The 20294-nt window shown below is 37.4% G+C and overlaps 1 protein-coding gene across 7 annotated transcripts in view; it reads left to right on the forward strand.

Annotated features, from left to right (window-relative positions):
- Window positions 1–19505, forward strand: part of LOC138761862 (calcitonin gene-related peptide type 1 receptor-like) — a 95762-nt gene extending 76257 nt beyond the window's left edge. For all 7 annotated transcript variants that reach the window (XM_069934753.1, XM_069934756.1, XM_069934757.1 and 4 more), the window contains 6 exons: window positions 5144–5297; window positions 11395–11455; window positions 11556–11622; window positions 11765–11983; window positions 17170–17211; window positions 18475–19505. In XM_069934753.1, the coding sequence (XP_069790854.1) occupies window positions 5144–5297; window positions 11395–11455; window positions 11556–11622; window positions 11765–11983; window positions 17170–17211; window positions 18475–18696 (765 nt within the window). In that variant the 3' untranslated portion in view covers window positions 18697–19505. The remainder of the gene's footprint in view (window positions 1–5143; window positions 5298–11394; window positions 11456–11555; window positions 11623–11764; window positions 11984–17169; window positions 17212–18474) is intronic.
- Window positions 19506–20294: the final 789 nt, after the last annotated feature.

The following is a 20294-nucleotide window of genomic DNA, read 5'->3' on the forward strand; positions in this document are numbered from 1 at the left end:
GGGTGCTGGGTGGTGTTGATCGCTGATGATTGCTGCTCCTCTCCAATCACATCCTGTAGATATTCTCAGTGCTGGGGAGAGTTTTTAACCGTGATGTCCTGCGCTGCATCCACTACTTTTTCCAGGGCTTTATGCTGAGGACATTGGTGTCCCTATACCAGACCATGATGTAGCTGGTCAATACACTTTCCACCACATATCTGTAGAAATTTGCCAAGGTTTCCGATATTATGCAAACTCCTGAGGAAACAGAAGCACTGATGTACTTTCTTCATGATGCCATTTGTGTGTTGGGTCTAGAAAGATGCTTTGAGATAGTGACTCCCAAGAACTTAAATTTGCTCACTATCTCCACCTCTGTTCCCCAACGATCACTGGATCATACACATCTGGTTTTCACTTCCTAAAGTCAACAATCAGCTCCTTAGTTTTGGTGCCATTGTGTGCAAGGTTGTTGATGGTGCACCATTCAGCCAAATTTTCATTCTCCCTATTGTATGCTGACTCATCGCCCCTTTTTCTACAACCCACTATTGTGGCCTCATCAACAAATTTGTCGATGGTTTTGCTGTCGTATTGACCCACACAGACATAAGTATAAAGCGAGTAGAGCAGAGGGCCAAGAATTCCGCCGTGTGGTACTCCGATACTGATGGAGATTGTGGAGATGTTCTTACCAATCCTCACAGATTGTGGTATGAGGTGAGGAAATCCAGAATCTGATTACACAGTGTGGTGATGTATCCCAGGGTTTGGAGTTTTCTGATCAATTTTGAGGGTATGATAGTGTTAGTTGTCAAACTGTAATTGAGAAAGAGCATCCTGATGTAAGCATCTTTGCTGTCCAAATGTTCCAGGGCTTTGTGTAGACCCAGTGAGATGGCATCCACTGAAGACCTATTGCTACAATAGGTGAATTGGAATGGATCCATGTTGCCACTCACAGGAGCTGATAGGCTTCTTCCCTTTAGCTCTCTTCAAATATTCTTCAAGCTATCAACAAAGGAATGAAAATTATATAGTTTTGCTCAGAGTATTACCAAATGTGCATAGAACTCATCTCACCAGTTGTGTTCTCAAGGTAATAATGACTATTGATAGGTATGATTTGTCTTTGAAAATAATATTCTCTTCAGAAGAAAATTATTACTGATCTTGTGTATTATTGGTAATTGATATCTTGTTTTTCTCATCTTACCAGTGTTAAATTAGAATAATGTGTCTCCACACTGAGCTAGGAGAATTATGCAGTGCATGAAAAGACCTTTGGGATCATTTTAGTTTTTTTGGGTCATTGAATGCATATCACAATTAGTCTCATTCCCTTGCATGTTCGGAGACCCCTAACAGTCTCCTTTTTAAAACTTTTTAAATATAGTACATGTTCATTACCATGACAATCAATCATATTAAACAACTTATAAAACATAATTTGCAAAATTGCTAACTTCAGCTTGGAGATCAAGGTGACAAGTTGTGTTCAATTGCAGTATCCAGGGGCACCATTGATATTCAATGGAAGTGACCTTGAACCTCCTGTTATTTAGTGTTAGGAAAGCAAATAAGGCAAACCAAGGCAGAACTGGTTTGTCTCTTGTAATTATGAGATTGAGGGATGCCCTTGATATTGGGCTTTGAAAGAATAGAATTTTGCTTCGGTAAATGTTGAGAAGATGTACAGTACTCACTTGTTCAGGAAAGCAAAATTAGACACCATAAGTATCATGGAGTCAATATCAATTGAAATTTAAGTGAAACTTCTTTACTTGGTGAGTGGAGAGAATGCAGGAGTGTGAGGTGAATTACATGCAGGTATTTAAAGGGAAGAAAGTTATATGATATGTCAATGTCATCTTAAACATAAACTTTTCTTTGTGTGCTGTAAATTTCTGCTTAACTTTTTTAACATAGAGGGAAAGTTTTCAACTCTTCTGTGGTTAGTTTAGGGATCATTTTGAAAGTTTCATATTACCATTTTTTCCCCCACATAGAATTGTAAACTGAATGTGGGTTAAAAAAAACCCACTCTAAATTTACATAAGACTATCTGTTGACCATTTTTATATTTATTCTCACTATGCATGTGGACATGTTCAGTTTGTGCACGTGGGATGCAGTTGGAATGCACGTTTGCACAGCCAATTAAACTGTGGAGAATTGAATTTAATATTATTTACAGTGACAAATTTATGAATCAGAATGACATATGGTAAAAATGGTCCCTATGTGACATGAACTTTGACATGTACCTAATTGTTGTCATGGCTTCAGACAACTAACCATTTTAGTCCAACTGGACATTTCTAACAGAGAAATCTGTGATTTTGAAAATGTATTGGAATAAGTATTGAAAACTAATATTGAAATAAAATGTTTCAATTAAATTTCATCATTCCCAAAAAGGAAACATTTTAAAATTAAACAAAACATCAACACAACAGTCAGAAAATGGAACTAACAGTTGCTATAGCTGATTATATTAACTGATGAGGTAGAAGGAGTCCAGAATAGATGATAAACTATTGGTTGAAAACTTTCCCTCTATGTTAAAAAAGTTAAGCAGAAATTTACAGCACACAAAGAAATATGGTGGAATTTTCAAAGATACAAAGATATTTCAGGTTATGATGACCATATTCATATAAAACCAGGTATGATCCAAACTCTCCTTTGCTTAATCAATTCCATGTGCTTTGAAGAAGTGGATTATGGAATAATTAGATGAATAGACATGTGAACACAAGAATGAACTGCACCAGTTGTAGGTGTCTTCAAATCCGTGTTGAGAATACAATTTAGAGCATTAAAGCAAAATGTAATTGCAGATACATTGAAAAGGCTACTAGCTGACAATTCAAATATAGTGAGAGAAAACATGAACTTATAACAAAAATAACGGACGATGACACCAATGATGCAAAATAAAGACACGAGAGACTGCAGATGCTGGTTTCTGGAGCAAAGCATTTCAATGGTTCAGGCAACCCCTGTTGTAGGAACTGGAGAGTCAATATTTTGGGTCAAAACCCTTCAAGTCCTGATGAAGGAAAAGATAAACTGGTGGAGGAATTCAATCAGTCAAGCAGCATCTGTGGAAGCAGAAGGATGGTCAGAATTTGGTTCGAGCTGAGATTGTAGAGGAAAGACAGTCAGTATATCAAAGTAAAAAGGAGGGATGAGGCAGAGGCTGGAAGCTAATAGATGGAATCCGATGAGGGCTGGGTGGGGGGGTGGGGGGTGTTGATGATCAGATGCAGCTGTGGAGGAAGGGAAGTTAAGACAGTGGCTGGTAGGTTATAAAGAGAAACATGATTTTTTTTAAATTGGCAGATGGCAAGAAGTAGGGGAGGGGAAGGGTGGAGACATTGGTTGGCTGATAGGTGAAACCATATAAGAGAGGGATGATGGGCAGTTGGAGAAAAATGAACCAAGGAAGAGAAGCCCGGGTATTTGGGGGGGGGGGGGTTCACGTGATATGTTGATGGGCTGATGGAAACCGGAGGGAGGTGGTGGGGTGATCGGGTTTAGTATTGTGACAGAGTATATAGATATGTTTTTGGGAGATAAATTTGGAAAGGTTTGTTAGAGTAGGTTACATACAAACACTTTAAAACTGATCTTATTTGAAATACTGGAGCTCTGCTAATGCTAGACATATTGGCTCCACGGCTTTTGCAAGAGCTTTGGAGAGAGCCCAAGAGACTTCACTAATGGATTGTTGTTTACAAAAAGGCAACAGATGAAAGATCTTGTTGGAGTTGCAGATTGCCTGGAGCTGTTCTGAGAGGGTCATGTGGTTTTGCAAGCAGAGAGAATCAAACAGACTTTCTCTCAGAGAGAGAGAGATCACTTCTACAGTGTTACAGCCAGCAACAGCAGATGGGACTGGAACAGGACAAGCTAGCAAGCTTGTGGAAAACCCTATTTGGAAGACGGGTTGTGACTGCTTAGTTCAGCCTGGTCAAAGCCCTTGTGGTTCATGAAAGAGGAGAGGACTGGCTGTCTAATGTTTCACTTGGAATAAGAGAAACAAAAAGGCACTCTGTGGTGACCCGAAAGAAAGAGGTTAACATCTGGAGAACCCTGAAGGGGGCAAGTTTCATCAGCAAGACACTGGAGCGGCTGATTAAAAAAGAATCAGTTGTGGATGTCCTGGAATAAAAAATCTCTCTCTAAACTGACAAGAACTTTCCTGAGCAGTAACCATTTTACCTTTCAAGCACCAAAACCTGGTGAACTTTATAAATGTTAAATTCTGTGCACAGTATAAGAATTGCCTGCAACCAGTGAACTTGGAGGAATGAGAAATGAGATTGGACTGTGAACCAAAGAACTTTTCTGAACTTACACACACATTGTATACATGTGCGCTTAGAATTAGAAGGGGGTTAAGTAAGTAAATAGTGATAAGTTAAAGTGTGATTCTAAAAATTTCACATTTGTTCATTCTAGTTTAGATGGAGCAATTTGCTTTGAAACTGTAGTTTTACTATTTAAAACATATTTGCTCTCTCAATTGCTAATATTTTGTGATGTAATGGAAGAGAAAATTTCATGAGAAAGTGATCTTTCAAATCTTTGAAGTGGGCCAGTTTTCTCCAGTCACTGGCACTCTGCTGTTTGATGTGGGCAAGAACCACATCATCTCTGAACCATCATATTTTCTTAGTATTTTTAAATTCCCTGCATTATCACCTTCTATTAATAACCAAATCTTTTACTCTAAGTATTTCTGGTGAAGGATTCTTTCGAGGGAACAATCTACATTCCTAAAATGCCATTGCTTAATTTATTTCAATCATCACAGTTAAAAAAAAATTGGCCCCAAGCATTGCACGGTTGCATGCAAATACAAAGGAAATGTCCCTGCTGTTTCCTTAGGTCATCCTCTTTTCTTAATTGAGTTGCCCAGCCTTTTGCATATAATTTTCCCTGCTTTATATTTCATAATTTAAAGGAAATAACATTGCTTAAATAACACCGGCTGTTTTCCATCCCCTGAATTAAATACTCTCTGCAACTGTGGACTATATTTAGAACTGGAGTATCTGACCATGTTTCTCTAAGTTCCCATGGTTTCATTTTGTGCCTAATGTGGTGTACCATGTAGTCTTACTGCAAGTCTCTTCCTTGTTCTTTGCAGGTCAGCTGTAAAGTGTCACAGTTCATCCACTTGTACTTAATGGGCTGCAATTATTTCTGGATGTTATGTGAAGGCATATATCTTCACACACTGATCGTTGTTGCTGTGTTTGCTGAGAAACAACACTTGCTCTGGTATTATCTTCTTGGATGGGGTATGTAATTTCTAAACCTCAGTACTGTCAGTTGCTTAACCCCTGAAATTAAGCATGCTAATTAAATATTACTTGCATTGGATAAATATTTGTTGAGTATGTTCAACAATTTTAATTCGAGTGCAATTATTATCAAGTATAAGTTTGCCATTCTGATCATTATTTTTTAAACCTGAAGTGAAACACTCAATAAGTTTGTCAATAAATTATTCAATTGCTTTGCACTGGAATGCTATGCTTCAAATTGTTAACAGAAAGCTTGTTTTTTCCATGCATCTGAATTAAGTCTCTTTAAAATTATGATGTCTATTTGAGCTTATTTTCCTCTTGTAGGAGAACCTCAGCTGGTGTGTGCAGAGTTTAACATGAATGAAATGTTGTGTAGAAAATAGCCAGTGGAGTCAAAGGAAGGACAGCAGTGAGTAGGTCATGTTTCCCACTGGGTTTTTTTTATATAAAAAAAGTGCTTCTCCCCAAAACAGAATTTGGCACCTGCTAATTCTGGGTAGATCTTTCCAAGATTAATTCTTTCTTCAACTCTTGAAAAGGAATTAATTTCAGAGATAAAGTTCACACTTTAAAACTATGGGATGGATGCCCACCTTAAATGAACTTTGCCAGGGAAACCACATCTAAAGCCTATTTTGTCTCAACAGGAACAAGCAGTTAATATTTCAGCTCATTAATCTATGGTGTCATTAACTAAAATGTTGACTGTTTCTCTCTGTTCAATGGCTATCTGATCTGCTAAGTATTTCCATCAGAATCTCAATTAGTCCTGGGAGAGTCCTTGACTTTGTGGTGTGCCAGCACTGAAAGGCTCAGCAAATTCCAGGCTGCAAGAGGGCTGGTCAAAGGAAGGAGGTGGAATTGGGAACTAAAAGGGAGAGCACCCCTGGCTACTTTGGGGAGAACTAGTGGAGAAAGAACCAGCTCACTAGTGGTCTTGCTTTGTCTGCTGCAGCTGTTGCCCATTGCACATCCACTTCACACAGGTTATACTTCATATTCTTCTCAACACCCTCTAGGCATGGGGAATTGATACCCGATATAAAATAATGCTGAGTTATTTATTTTAACTCCTATATTTCAAGGGCCCAGTGGTACATTTCTACCATTTCTGCAGCATTAGAAAATATTCTGGTGGGCCAAAGGCATCAGAAACCATCCAATGAGGATTTGTGCATTATTGGTGGCCCACAGTTTGTATGCCTGCATCAAAATGAGAAAGGAAGGTTATATAAGGTTCAGGAAGCCCAGGAGGAACATAAAGATATAAGTGACTTTGATGAAAATGATGGGTAAGTTTGTAAGTCTGCAGCTGACACAAAATTTGGTGGAGTTGTGGACAGTGTAGATGGATGTCAAATAAAGTAACAGAATATAGATCAATTACAGACAGGACAAGAAAAATGGCAGCTGGAGTTTAATCCAAGCAAATTTGAGATTTTATACTTTGGGATGTTACATGTAAGGGTAATGCTCTTAAAAGCATTGATCTGTTGTTCCCGTTTCCTTCTTACAGCGAAAACATCTATCTGATACTGTTGGGTCCCATTTATTTAACTTTTGGGGCGTGGTGTATAGCCTGTGTAACCAATTATATTGTATCATGCGTAACCTCGTGTTTATTGTATTTCTCAGTTCTGGAGCATAGCTTTTCCCATGTTTCATTCTTTATCTTTATGCTTAGATCTTGTTTCCACTTTTGTTTGGATTTACAGCTTATTTCATCGTTTTCTTTCTCTTGCAGTTTGATGTACATGTTTATTATAAATCTTTTAATTATCATTGTGTCTGTAATCACACATTCAAAACTGCTTCCTTCTGCTAACCTCAGCCTACTTCCCAATTTGTTCTTTAAGTAGGTTTTCAGTTGGTGGTATGCAAACATTGTACCGTGTGTTATACCATATTTGTACTTCATTTGTTCAAAGATAATAATTTATTTCTCGAAAAACAATTTTATATATTTTTTTTGATCCCTTTCCTCTCCCATTCTCTAAAGGAAAGGTTATCTATTGTGAAAGGGATTAGTTGATTTTGCGTCAATATTAATTTTGGTAGTTGATAATTTGTTTTTTTTCCTTTCTACGTGAATCTTCTTCCAAATGTTGAGCAGCTGGTGCAGTACTGGTGAATTCCTATGTTGCACCAGCTTTTCCTCCCACATATATAGTATATGTTCAGGTACCTTCTCCCCTATTTTATCTAGCAATTTAGGCATGTGAGAAAGTGGAAAAACTTTGGGAAAATCTAAATCAGGTATTAAATAAAATCACAAAAAGCAACATATCAAAAAATCCAGAGATCTTTCTTCTAAGTAATATAAGAAGTAAAGAACTTGGACTCGATTTGGATGAAGCACAAAAAAGATTTATTATGATAGCCTTAGCTGTAGCAAAAAAATGTATAATGTCAACCTGGAAATCAGAAGAGAGCCTGAGAATACAGCAATGGTACATAGGAATGAATAAATGTATTCCATTGGAAAAAAATAACATATAATTTAAGAAATAACATCACAGTATTTGAACAAATTTGGGAACCGTACATGGAACACAACAGAGAAGTCCTACCGTGGACCTCCACCACCTAAAATGACAGAATGAGAAGAAGACAAAATGAACTGACCCAGTGTGTAAAAGTAGATGACACAATTTTCTTGTTTATTTTCATTGTGTGATGACATTGTTTAATGGGTTTAATGTATTGTATATGCTGAACGTTGAGTGGGTGGGGAGAGGGGTGGGGAGGGAAGGGAGGGGGAAAAAGGGGAGAAAATGACACTGTGCATATTCAAGAGGGAAATGTTTATGTGCATTTTGGTCAATATGGTTCACAGTGTGAAAAATAAAAATTTAAGGAAAAAGCATTGATCTGCAGAGAGATCTGGGAGTTTAGGTTCATTACTCCTTGAAAGTGCCATGTAAGTAGCTAGGGTGGTAAAGAAGGTGTATGTGATGCACATCTGTAAAAAGGATGAACATTGGTTTTTAATTTTGGCAGGGTTTACAATTTCACTCCCTTTCTCAAGCTAAAATTAGTGGTGTCTCGGTTTTTTTATTGATTTCAAGGTTCCATTTGTACATTTTAATACAATGTCTGATGTAGCTGGAAGATTTTTAATAGTTACTGGTTCAATGGGAAATAAGTAGGTGGTAATAGTTAATATATATGCTCCTAATATCAACGGTCCTGTAATTTTTTCAAAGGTTTTTAATTCTCTACCTAATTTGAATGAATACATGCTGATTATGGATGGAGATTTCAACTGTTGCTTAAGTTCTTTGATTAACAGGTCCTCTGCCATTCAGCTGCTTCCAAATAAATCAGCTAGTTATATTAATTCTTTCCTGCTAGGTTATGGTTTAGTCAATATATGGAAATTTTTACACCCGAAGGAAAAGGAATTTTCTTCCTTTTCTCATGTATACCATAAATACTCTAGAATAGATTTTTTTTATTGATATGTGACTGGTGCCTTCGATAGGGAAATGTGAATATGACGCCATTACTGTTTCTGATTTATGTCCCTTTAAAGCTTTCTGTTGAAATCTCCAGTGTCACTTCCGGAATTCAACAATGGAGGTCAATTCCGCTCTGCTTCAGGACGAGAAATTCATTAGCTTTATTAAAGATCAGATCTCTTTTTTTTTCGGACAAACTCGATTGAAGTAATGTCCAATCTGGTCATTTGGGATGCACTCGAAGCATTTTTATGAGGACAAATAATTTCTTATTCTTCTGGACTTAGTAAATGTACTAAAAGTGAACTGAATTAAAGAGATCGACAAATTATATTCTAAAATTCCTAGTATGGATTTTTGTAAGGAAAGAGTAGAACTTCAAATTCAGCATGATTTATTATTAAATTACTCTTTTGAGAATTTACTACTTAAACTTAAATCTCATTTTTATCTACATGGAGAGAAATCATATAAGCTGTTAACTGGTCAACTGAAGGCTGCATCATCTAAAGAAAACAAATTACAAAGATTCGTAAGAAGGATGGAAACTTTACTTTTGATCGTGCTAAAATTAATGAAGTGTTTCAGGAATTCTATACAGATCTATACAAATTTGAATTTCCTGATAATTCTATTTCAATGGATAGATTCTTGCAACAATTGAATGTTCCCAAAATTTCACCAGAAGATCAAAACTTGTTGCAAGTTCCAATTTCAGAGTTGGACATTTCCCAAGCTATTTCTTCTCTTCAATCTTGGAGGGCCCCAGATTCACATGACTTTTCATTGGAATTTTAAAAATCATTTACTAATTTACTTGCCCTTCAACTCTGTAAAGTATTTGAAAATTCCATTTTTTCTTGGACCTCACCTGCAACTTTTTATGAAATGTCACTTTCATTGATTCCTAAAAAAGATAAAGATCTGACTGAATGTACTTCTTATTGGTACATTGACACATATGTTTTGGTCTTGTCCATCCTTAGAAATCTATTGGAAATACATTTTTAATTTCTTTTCAACTGTAGTTCAGGTGGAGCTATGACCCAATCCAATAACTGCTCTTTTTGGTGTTATTGAACCAGACATAGGGAGTCTTTCTGTACCTGCCCAACGGGTTGTGGCCTTCTCTACAATTTTGGCTTGAAGAGCCATCTTATTCAGGTAGAGCCATCTTATTCAGGTAGTCCAGACCTCCAACAGTGTTTTAATGGTTCTCTCATATTATGATATGATTAAATTTAGAAAAAAAATTAGATATCACGTATTTGATTCATCAGTGAAGTTTGACGTTACATGGTGACCTTTTATGTCTATTTTCATTTGATGCAAATATTTTTAATGTGATTAGATGTTCTCACTCTTCTAGATGAGATATAGTCTTTGTTTTTTTTTGATTCATGATATAAATCAAAAGCCACAAAATATCTGTCACCCTCAGGATAAGATGCTCAGATGTTTTTTGGTAGTTTTTTTTTAAATATAGTGGATTAGGTGTATTCTGTGTGTGTTAATATTTTTGATGACTCTTCTGTCTTTATCCAGTGCAGTGGAGGGGGGACTGAGTTTATACTGTTTGATCTTGATATACATACACACACATATAAATATGTGATATTGTATTTTCAGTTTCGTTCCCTTTTCTTCATTGTACTGTATCTAATATAAAAAAAACAAATTTAAAAAAAAATTGAAAAATGTGTATGAAATGTTTGTCTTCATTGGCCAGAGATCTGAGTATAAAAGTGAGAAAGTCACATTGCTGCTCAATGAAAGTTAGGCCAGGCTGTGCTCAGAGTATTGTGTGCAATTCTGGTCGTCACATAACAGGAAGGATGTGGAAGCTTTGGAAAGTGTAAAGAGGTTTACCACGATGTTGCCTGGATTAGAGGGTATGAGCTATGGGGAAAGTTTGGCCAAACTTGGGTTGTTTTTTTCCGGAGTGTAGGAGTCTGATAGGAAACCTGATAGAGGTTTATAAAATCATGAGATGTGTTGATAGAGTGAACAGTCAAAATTGTTCCCCGAGAGTCAAAATGTCACATATTAGAGGACTTCTGTTTTGCAGACTTCTGAGGGGAGTTTTCAAAAAAGATGTTCAGGGCAAGTTTTTTTTGCACAGTGTGGTTGGTGTCTGGATTGGATTGTTGATGGGAACAGAATCAACAGTGATGTTTAAGAGACTTCTAGATAGACCCATAAATTTGCAGGGAATAGAATGACATGTATCACAAGAAAACAGCAGAGTTTAAGTTTAATTTGGGCATGATTTTTGGTGCAGACCCATAGGCTGAAGGGCCCATTCCTATGTTGTACTGTTTTAGGTTCTGAGCTTGTCTGTTGCACCAGGAATCAAACACGTCAAAGTGTTCATTATTTCTATTGGTATCCTTGCAACATTCAAGGAAATGGGTCATTAGTTGTTTCTATGGAGACACTCTCTTTGTATCCTGAAGGTTAATGCATTAGACAGTGCTCTATTAACTTTACATTACACAAAGGAAACCTCAGGCTGTCTATTGCAACCCTTACAGAATGGTATCAGTGAAAATAATCTACGTTACAGCCAAACAGCTACGTTTTGGAATGCATTGACCACTTAGACTAATTAATGCTCTATTTTGCAGGCTTCCCACTCATTCCTGCTACCATACATGCAATAGCAAGAAGCTTTTATTACAATGATAAGTAAGTGACTTGTTTGTCGATAAACAGCAAAAGATTATATTTACACTTTGATTAAAAATAAGAATCTACTTACTTTTTAAATTGAACCTCTTACACACAGCTGCTGGATTAGTTCTGACACTCATCTGCTATACATCATTCATGGTCCTATTTGTGCTGCCTTGCTGGTAAGTTCGAATGATGGGTAAGTGCACGATATTTATACACATCTGATGAAAAGGAAGGCAGAACATGTTATGCAGATAGTTCAATTACAAAGAAAACATTTACACCTGAAGGCTCCCAACAATAATTTCTTTGTTTCTCTAGGTAAACCTGTTTTTCTTACTGAACATCGTTCGAGTCCTTATAACCAAATTAAAAGTCACACACCGAACAGAATCCAACCTGTACATGAAAGCTGTGAGGGCCACCCTGATATTAGTTCCACTGCTCGGGATCCAGTTTGTTCTGGTCCCGTGGAAGCCGGAGGGACGAACAACTGAAGAAATATATGACTATGTGATGCATATTTTAATGCATTATCAGGTAGGGAACGTCTGAAATTTGTCCCATGCTTAGTTAAGGAATGAGTAAATATCTGGAAAATTCATTAAATTTTCAGAGGAGCGTAACAGCATTTTAGACCAATGTGAGGTTCTCTGGGGTGGGGTTGGGTGGTGGGGGGAGGGAATGTATCCTTGGTCAAGAGCACTAAACACATAACAGCTGCTGGTGAAGCCAGTTTCAAAGCAGAGCGCATTGCTTGTCTTTGTTATTCTGCATGTTTGCAACATCTGATGGAATTTGAATTTTAAGCAAACAACTTTGACTTTTACTCTTCCTATTTGTGTCAGCGATGGACCCAATCGCCATTTGAGGATGTGGATTCCAAACTTAGCAATGTACAAAAAACTATATATAAGGGAATTAATCAATGACCATTGCATTTCCTAAAGAATAACTGAATAAACTCTTCATTTCTAGGATAATTTTTAGCAAATAGTTTTAAAATCTATTTTGTGTAAAGATAGTCGTAAAGGTTTCTGATAATGGGTGTGTTAACAATGTGGTAATTTGAAACTTACATCCTACGTAAGTAAGATCTCCTTCACTTTGACAATGCACACAATTTATTAAAGAATTGAAAGACATCGTTCTGGGAAGGACTTGTTTTGATTGAGTTTATTTGAAATAATGTTAATCTGTAACTATTTTATCTATTGAGTTTATTGGTGGCAGTTTGTACTCAGTGCTTTTATGTTGATAAATGTTTTGCTAAGTGTCATTTAGTAGGAATGTCATTATATTCAAGTTCAAGCATGTCTATTGTCACATTAGTTACAGAGTTCGATACTGTGGATGGTGCTATTTTAATAGATCGCCTCCATCAGAGGGTCACAGTCGACGGCGCAGCCCTGAACTGGTTTAAATCTTATCTTAATGATAGGACTTTCTCAGTGAATGTGGGCAAATTTTCATCCTCCTCTGTTACCCTTTCCTGCGGGCTCCCTCAAGGGTCTATTCTGGGCCTATTCTGGGTCTATTCTCTTCTCCTTGAACATACTTCCCCTCAGCCATATCATCCAAAAACACGGCATCTCCTTCCACTGCTATGCCGATGACACTCAGCTCTATCTCCCCTTGAAGCCCAACACCCAAGCAAAGATAACTGGCCTCAGCGACTGTATTGAGGACATAAAGTGCTGGGAGGCTCAAAACTTCCTGCAGCTAAACGAAGGCAAATCTGAGATCATCCTATTTGCCCCCCTCCCCCCCAACTCTAACAAAATCGTCTCCAATACCCTTGGCAACTTAGCCACCCTCATTAAACCATACATCAAATCCCTTGGTGTGATATTCAATTCCACCTTCAGGTTTGACAAACAAGTCAATCCAGTAGTAAAAGTTAGCTTTTTCCAGCTCCGTACTATTGCCAAAATCAAATCATTCCTGGCACTGAAAGACCTCGAGAAAGTTATCTACATCCTCGTTTTCTTGTATAGACTACGCTAATTCTCTACATGCAGGAATTAATCAGTCGCTGTTATCCCATCTGCAACGTGTGCAGAATGCTGGAGCCAGGTTCCTGACAGGAGCCGAGAAAAGGGAGCATATTGCATCAATTCTCGCCTCCCTTCACTGGTTGCCAGTGCAGCTCAGGATAGATTTTGAAGTTCTCCTGTTTGTTTACAAGGCCATTAATGGATTAGCCCCCTTTTGCATCACCGATCTCCTAATGCCCTACTCCACTTCAAGGTCCATCATATCGGCCAATTCAGGGTGCTTGGTTGATCTGCGCTCAAATCGCAAACTTGGAGGATTGTGGCTTCATAATAGCATCCCCCAAATTGTTGAACAATATTGCTCCCTCCATTAAAACAGCCCCTTTCTTTAACTCTTTTAAATCCAGGCTGATGTTGTATTTTTACTCACAAGCGTTTTGAGGTGGTTATTGATTATTACCATGTTGTCTATACAATTCTGAACCTAAGATATGTTTTTTATACTGCATTTTAAATATATGCTTAAGTTAAGATGTAATTTATGATCTGTACATCACTTTGGTCAATGTAAGTTGTTTTAAATGTCTGTATCAGTGGTTCTCAACCTTTTCCTTTCCATTCACATACCACTTTAAGTAATCCCTATGCCATCAGTGCTCTGTGATTAGGAAGGGATTGTTTAAGGTGATATGTGAATGGGAAGGGAAGGTTTAGAATCACTGCTGTAGACCCAATTATTATTGAAATATTTTGCTAGAGAAAAATTGTCATTGGCCCATTTCCTTTGGAGTTATGAAACCATGCACATAATGAGTCAATTAGGGATGATTAAAACAGTGGTTTAAAACTTTTTCTTTCCAACCACATACCACCTTAAGCAATCCCTTACTAATCACAGAGCACCTACGGCATAGGGAATACTTAAAGGGGTATGTGAGTGAAAAGGAAAAGGTTGAGAACCACTGTACTATATAAAAGAAACTAAACTAAATATGTGTAACGATGGAGTGATAGAGGTTGTTTTGCAAACAGACCAGTGGGTTTCTCATATATTGTACAATAAATAAGATGTAGTTAAAAAAAAATGCAAATTTGCTGAGTTACAGAGAGAGATCATTTGTTAAGGGACAAAGCACCATAACCTCACTATTTTGTGGTTGATTCGGAGTCTGATAACAGCAGGAAGGAAACTGTCCTTGAATCTGGTGGGGTGCATGATCTCACACTGATGGGAAAGGGTTGCAGAGCCATGGAGGGGTGAGACTTTTAATATGTTGGCTGCTTTTCCAAGGCAGCGAGTGCTAAAGATGGAGTCAGTGAAGGGGAGGGGGATGTATGATGACCTCAGCCACATTCACAATCCTCTGCAGTTTCTTGCGGTCTTGGGAGGAACAATTTCCGTCCCGCACCCAAACAGGATTCTCACACTCTGATGGAATGCTTAGGGAACTTCATGCCTTGTATTCTGCAGGGGAATGTTGCAGGTTGCCTTACACCTTCATGGACATTCTTTTGCACAAATAACAGTAATTTCTTTCTATGTAAGACCAGTTACTATCCTCTCTTTCGGTCTTGCTTGTGATATTGAAGTGCTTTGAGAGGTTGGTTATGGAGCAAATCAACTCTTGTCTCAGGAACGACCTGGACATACTTCAAATCACCTATTGTCATAACTGATCAACAGCAGATGCCATCTTGCTGGCCCTTCACTCTGCATTAGGACACCTGGACCAGAAAAAAATCCTACATCAGGCTATTGCTCACAGACTGCAGCATGGTGTTTAACACCATCGTAGCAGTAAAATTAATAACTCGAGGTTATGGTACTCCCTAATTGGCAGACCCCAATTAGAGTAATCAGAAACATCACCTGTTCCTCACCGACTAGCAGCATTGGGGCATCTAAAGGGGATGTGCTTAATTGGTTGCTCTCTTCCCTATACATTTATGATTGCTTAGCCAGTTATGGTTCCAAGGCTATCTAGAAATTAGTTGATGATAACACCATTGTTGGCTGAATAATGGGAAATGATGAGTCAGAATATAGGATGGAAACAGGGAATCTAATTGTGTGGTGTCAGAACAATAAATTGCTTTCAACCTCAGAAAGACCATGGAGCTTATTGTGGGTTTTTGGAAGGAGAGGCTGAGGAACCAACCGCATGTCTTGATTGAAAGGATAGCAGTGAGTGGTGTTGTACGGAAGGTCACCTGACCTTTCCGGCAGGAAACAGGTCAGAATTTACCTCACCTGCCAATCAAACATTAGATCCACCCAAATGTAAGGCTACCATGAATTTGGTCATGTGGGTGTACCTGGGCCTGCCCCTCCAGACCCCATTGGTCCTCACAGGTTACGTGTGCGCTCCTGAGCCAGCCCCTCTAGCTGGTTACAGCATAAAGCCCACCATGTGGAGCAGATGGCCCTCTTTGTTCTCTGAAGGCATCCCTGACCTCCATTCCAGGTAGCAAGTCACAGGTGACCCCAGTAGACTGACAGGGAAGAGTCCAATCCAGGTTGTGAACTGTGGGTGATGCTGGAGTGATGCAGGCTGGTACGGGTGGGGGCTGCAGTTGCATACACCCATTATATATAGTTGTAATTAGAGTACTGTTTCTCTGTCTATTAGTGTGTAATACTTGTGTATTATAGAGCAGTGTTATGTCTGAACGTGAACTTGCATGCTTTGACTTTGAGGACTGGAGAATGCTGTTTTGTCAGGTTGTACTTGTACAATTGGATGATATAAACTTGAATTTGAACTTCCCAGTGTCAACATATAGGAGGACCTCAGGTCAAAGCAACCTTGAAAAAAGCTCACCAATGCCTCTTGTTTCTAAGAAGTCTGAGGATATTTAGCATGTTGTCCCAATACCATTGAACTTCTACAAATGCACTTGTGGAAAGTACACTAACTGGTTTCATCACAGCCTCATTTGTAAACTTGAATTTCCAGGAACTCAAAAGTTTGGAGCAAGCGGTAAAGTTCAAGTCCATCACAGGGTATTGATCTCCCGACCTTTGAAAACATCTATGTGTGCTGTCTCCTGAGGACTACCAACACTACCCTGGTCACTAACTCTTCTCACTGCTCCTTTCAGGCACAATGTACTGCACCTCCATTCAAAGCTGGTTTTATCCAACAGGTTCCTGAACCTCCCTGTACTACACTAACCTCAACAAGAAACTACCACAGAACCACCAAAAGATCTATCTCTACTGCTGAAACACCACTTTTATTTTCTTGTTATAACTACAACTGTGACTATATATTAACCTATCCATTGATATTTTAAAATCTATTTTTCTTGCACTTGTGGTCATTTGAAGTTTCACTATTATAGTTAGAGCATCTTAAGTACCTGTTAGGCTGCAGCAAGTCAGAACTTCAGGGCCTCTGTCCATTGTGATTGTGTACATGATAACAAACTCACGTTGAACATTGCGTTTTCGGCGACCTGCTTTGGTCACCTTGCATACTGAGCTCATCCTGCTCTATCCAACATTCCGATGATGAAAATGCTGTGATGTCCATTGAAAGATCTCATTTGGAACTGCTTTCTATACAAAATGTGGGTGAGTAAGTTCTGTCCCACCTGTGCCATGTATTGGGGAAATATGCCAATCTGCAAACTATTCGTAGTGTGTGAGCCAAGCTAAAAATTCAGCCTGTTCAGTTACTATATGGCAACTACATGATATTTTACTCATGTTATTTCTTTTCTTAGGGTTTATTGGTTGCAACGATATTCTGCTTCTTCAATGGAGAGGTAGTGTAATTTGATGTATTCTACTGTATTAAATGTCATTTCTGCCAAGTTATTTGAGGCAAGACCTTTTGGGCATGTAAAGTTTCTTCCTTTCACAAATTCTGTATATCAGTCCCTTCATAATGCTATCCAACTTTTACAATCTGTAAAAATTTTTGAAGGCAGCTTCCTGGAGCTAAGGCGAATCCAGGCAATATGGAACTTGTGGAAAATCTGTATTGGTTAGGAGTAACTAAGCATCTTCTGTGGATAAACCATGGTTGTTGTGATGTGCTCTCTCATGCAGTGAATGCTGTAGGTTATTTGATAAAGCCAACCACACACAGGAATATTAAAATATTCCATTGATGGGCGACATGGTTAGGATAGTAGTTAACACACCACAATTATAGTTCCAATGACCCAGGTTTGAATCAGCCACTGTCTGTAATGAGTTTGTATGTTCTCCTCATGTCTACATGGGTGCTCAGGTTTCCTCTCAGCCTTTGTGTGTTAATTGATATATTTGGACATCACTGGCATGTAGGTCACTATTCTGTGTCTCCGTATTTTAAAAAAAATTGAAAAAAATGTCAAAAATTATAAAATGGGTAGTAGCCTCCTTACAAATGTCAGAAGTAACCCATGAAACATTATTACATAAACCTGAATCAAAATGTATTTCCGGAGGAAACAAAGACCTCTTTGCTTTATAATCGTGATGTTATCACACACAATTATAACATACATTTTTAAAAAATTAATTATTAAATCAAAACATCTGGTTGAATAAATCCTGGAAATGTTTAAATCTATCAGGGATTAGATTGCAGATTTGAAGAAAGAAGATTTCATTTTTTTCATAAAACTGTTCAAACCTAAAAAATTGATTTTTGACAAAATATGAGGTTCATTTTAAAGAAACAAAAGCCTATGTTTTCTACCAGTGGACAAATGAAAAGAAATGAAAAACTGGTTTTATCAGAGGCTTAATGGAGATAACTTGGTCATTCATCGCCTGGTCTAAATACATTTAGTCATGGGATCGTGATTGATTGTTAACATCCCTGCATTTTGCCAAAGTGAATTATTCCATTATTTGGTCATGATGAAATAATTCATAATATTAAAAAAATAATGTTCAAATATGACCGTTGGCTGTGAGTAAAATTCAAAGGGTCTGTTCTAATTTGAAGCCTAGCTTATCAACATTTGCATTTATTCTATAAAAATTACAAATGACGAGGTTGAACAAATGACAAATCCCTTTTATTCTTATCATAGGTGCAAGGTATTTTAAGACGCCACTGGATGCAGTACAACATTCAGTTTGGGAATAGTCTGACCCACTCAGAAGGCTTACGCTCTACCTCTTGCACTGGAACTTCTATCACCGAAGTACATGGGAACTTGTATAGTCATGAGCCCAGCAGTGAATTTGCAAACGGAAAGAGTTTTCATGACATTGAAATCATTGGTGTGAAAGCAGGAGAAACAAATGCCTAAAGAAAATCAAAATTGCCTGAAAGTGATGAGGATTTCAGTGATCATAAACTTTCTAATTTCACTTTAGTGGGAGATCTAGTTCAGTCTTCACTGGAACTTAACTTTCATCATCAACCATTATTTTGTTACTTCCCAATTGTTTATGTTAGAAGGGAGTCTCTGCCCAATGAAATAAGAGACTTGCAAATATTGCAATTATGGTCTTTCACACCACCTACTGATATAATCCCACAGACTGTCAGGCAGTGAAGGTAGGTGCAATAATAGATTCTAATTAAACCGAACGGTGGTCTCTGTCATGTGGATGAATTAATATCCTGATTACTGTACACTCATTCACTTGTGCCAATATTATTATACAGCTGATCAATTCCAATCTTTATGTTTGGTGTAACTTCAACTGGTGAAGAATGAAATCTTCTTACATTCCCTCAGGGTTTAGGCTCACTGACCTAATGATATATTAGTTTCATGTTTTCTATATTTTATATTAAAAAAAGGCTATTATAATAATCATATAAAATTCTTATGACATAATTATCTTGCAGTATTGAATTTTTGAATTTCTTAATGCTGGAAAATAGGATAGTATTCAACTATTAAAACTTCTTTTCCTGTAAATATGATTTGTGAAAATTCAATGTATTTATTGCTTGTTGAGTAAAAGTTGTAACAAAATGTGCAAGGTGTTCTTTTCACATTTTGCTATTTCCTGGTAGTATGGACTGTATTTCATTTTTGACATGTGCAATGTGTGTTTGAGATTATATACCAAAAAATGGAATAAACTTTTGTTTTTCATGTGCCAAGTTTCTCACAGATTTCAACATGACTTGGAATCTATACTAAGTGTTTTACTTCAATTAAGTTAAAGGTGCAGGGAGAGGAGAATCCTTGACAATGCCTTTGAGGAAAATGTGTGGTGCAACTTCCTAAAGGTTGGTTTAGATATTCTGTGGGATTTTTTCTACTTAACAACAACCCCATACATAACCCTAGAATGTGTGACAACTAAAGTCAGTTTCCGTTTACATTTCTGTTCAAATATGGCTCCTTTCACATTTCATCTACACTAATGTTCCTTTGTACACATTTTTAAATCCCACTCATTTACCCTCAAAAATGTTTTCTTAGGACACAAGAATTCTTTCGATGAAACTATAACTTTCATTATTATCTCTTATCAGAATTTACTTTCAAAATCAAACATCATGAAAGCATAATTTTAAGTGGAAAAAGAAAACCAGGCAAATATGCAACTTAAAAAAAAAATGTTTATATATATATAATTAATCTTTCTAACACTAAATTTCTCAACTGCTGCACAATGGTTACAAAATATAAATGATTTTATGGAGCATATTGTGTCTGCTGTTGATATTAATTGTAGGAATAGAATTAAAGGGATAATAGTGGACAGATTGGAAATTCAAGATAACATTTCAGTTAAAAGAATATTCTGCTTTTAAGTTCATTAAAATATAGATCAAAACCACACCAAAGTCTATCTTTTCTCCTCAGCCACTTGCTGTATGAATGTCATGGCTTTCTTTTGGCTGTTTTGGTTTTCATGTTCAGGTGCTGAATATTTTATTTTG

This window comes from Narcine bancroftii, chromosome 4 (genome assembly GCF_036971445.1).
Source record: "Narcine bancroftii isolate sNarBan1 chromosome 4, sNarBan1.hap1, whole genome shotgun sequence".
Classification (NCBI taxonomy): Eukaryota; Metazoa; Chordata; class Chondrichthyes; order Torpediniformes; family Narcinidae; genus Narcine; species Narcine bancroftii.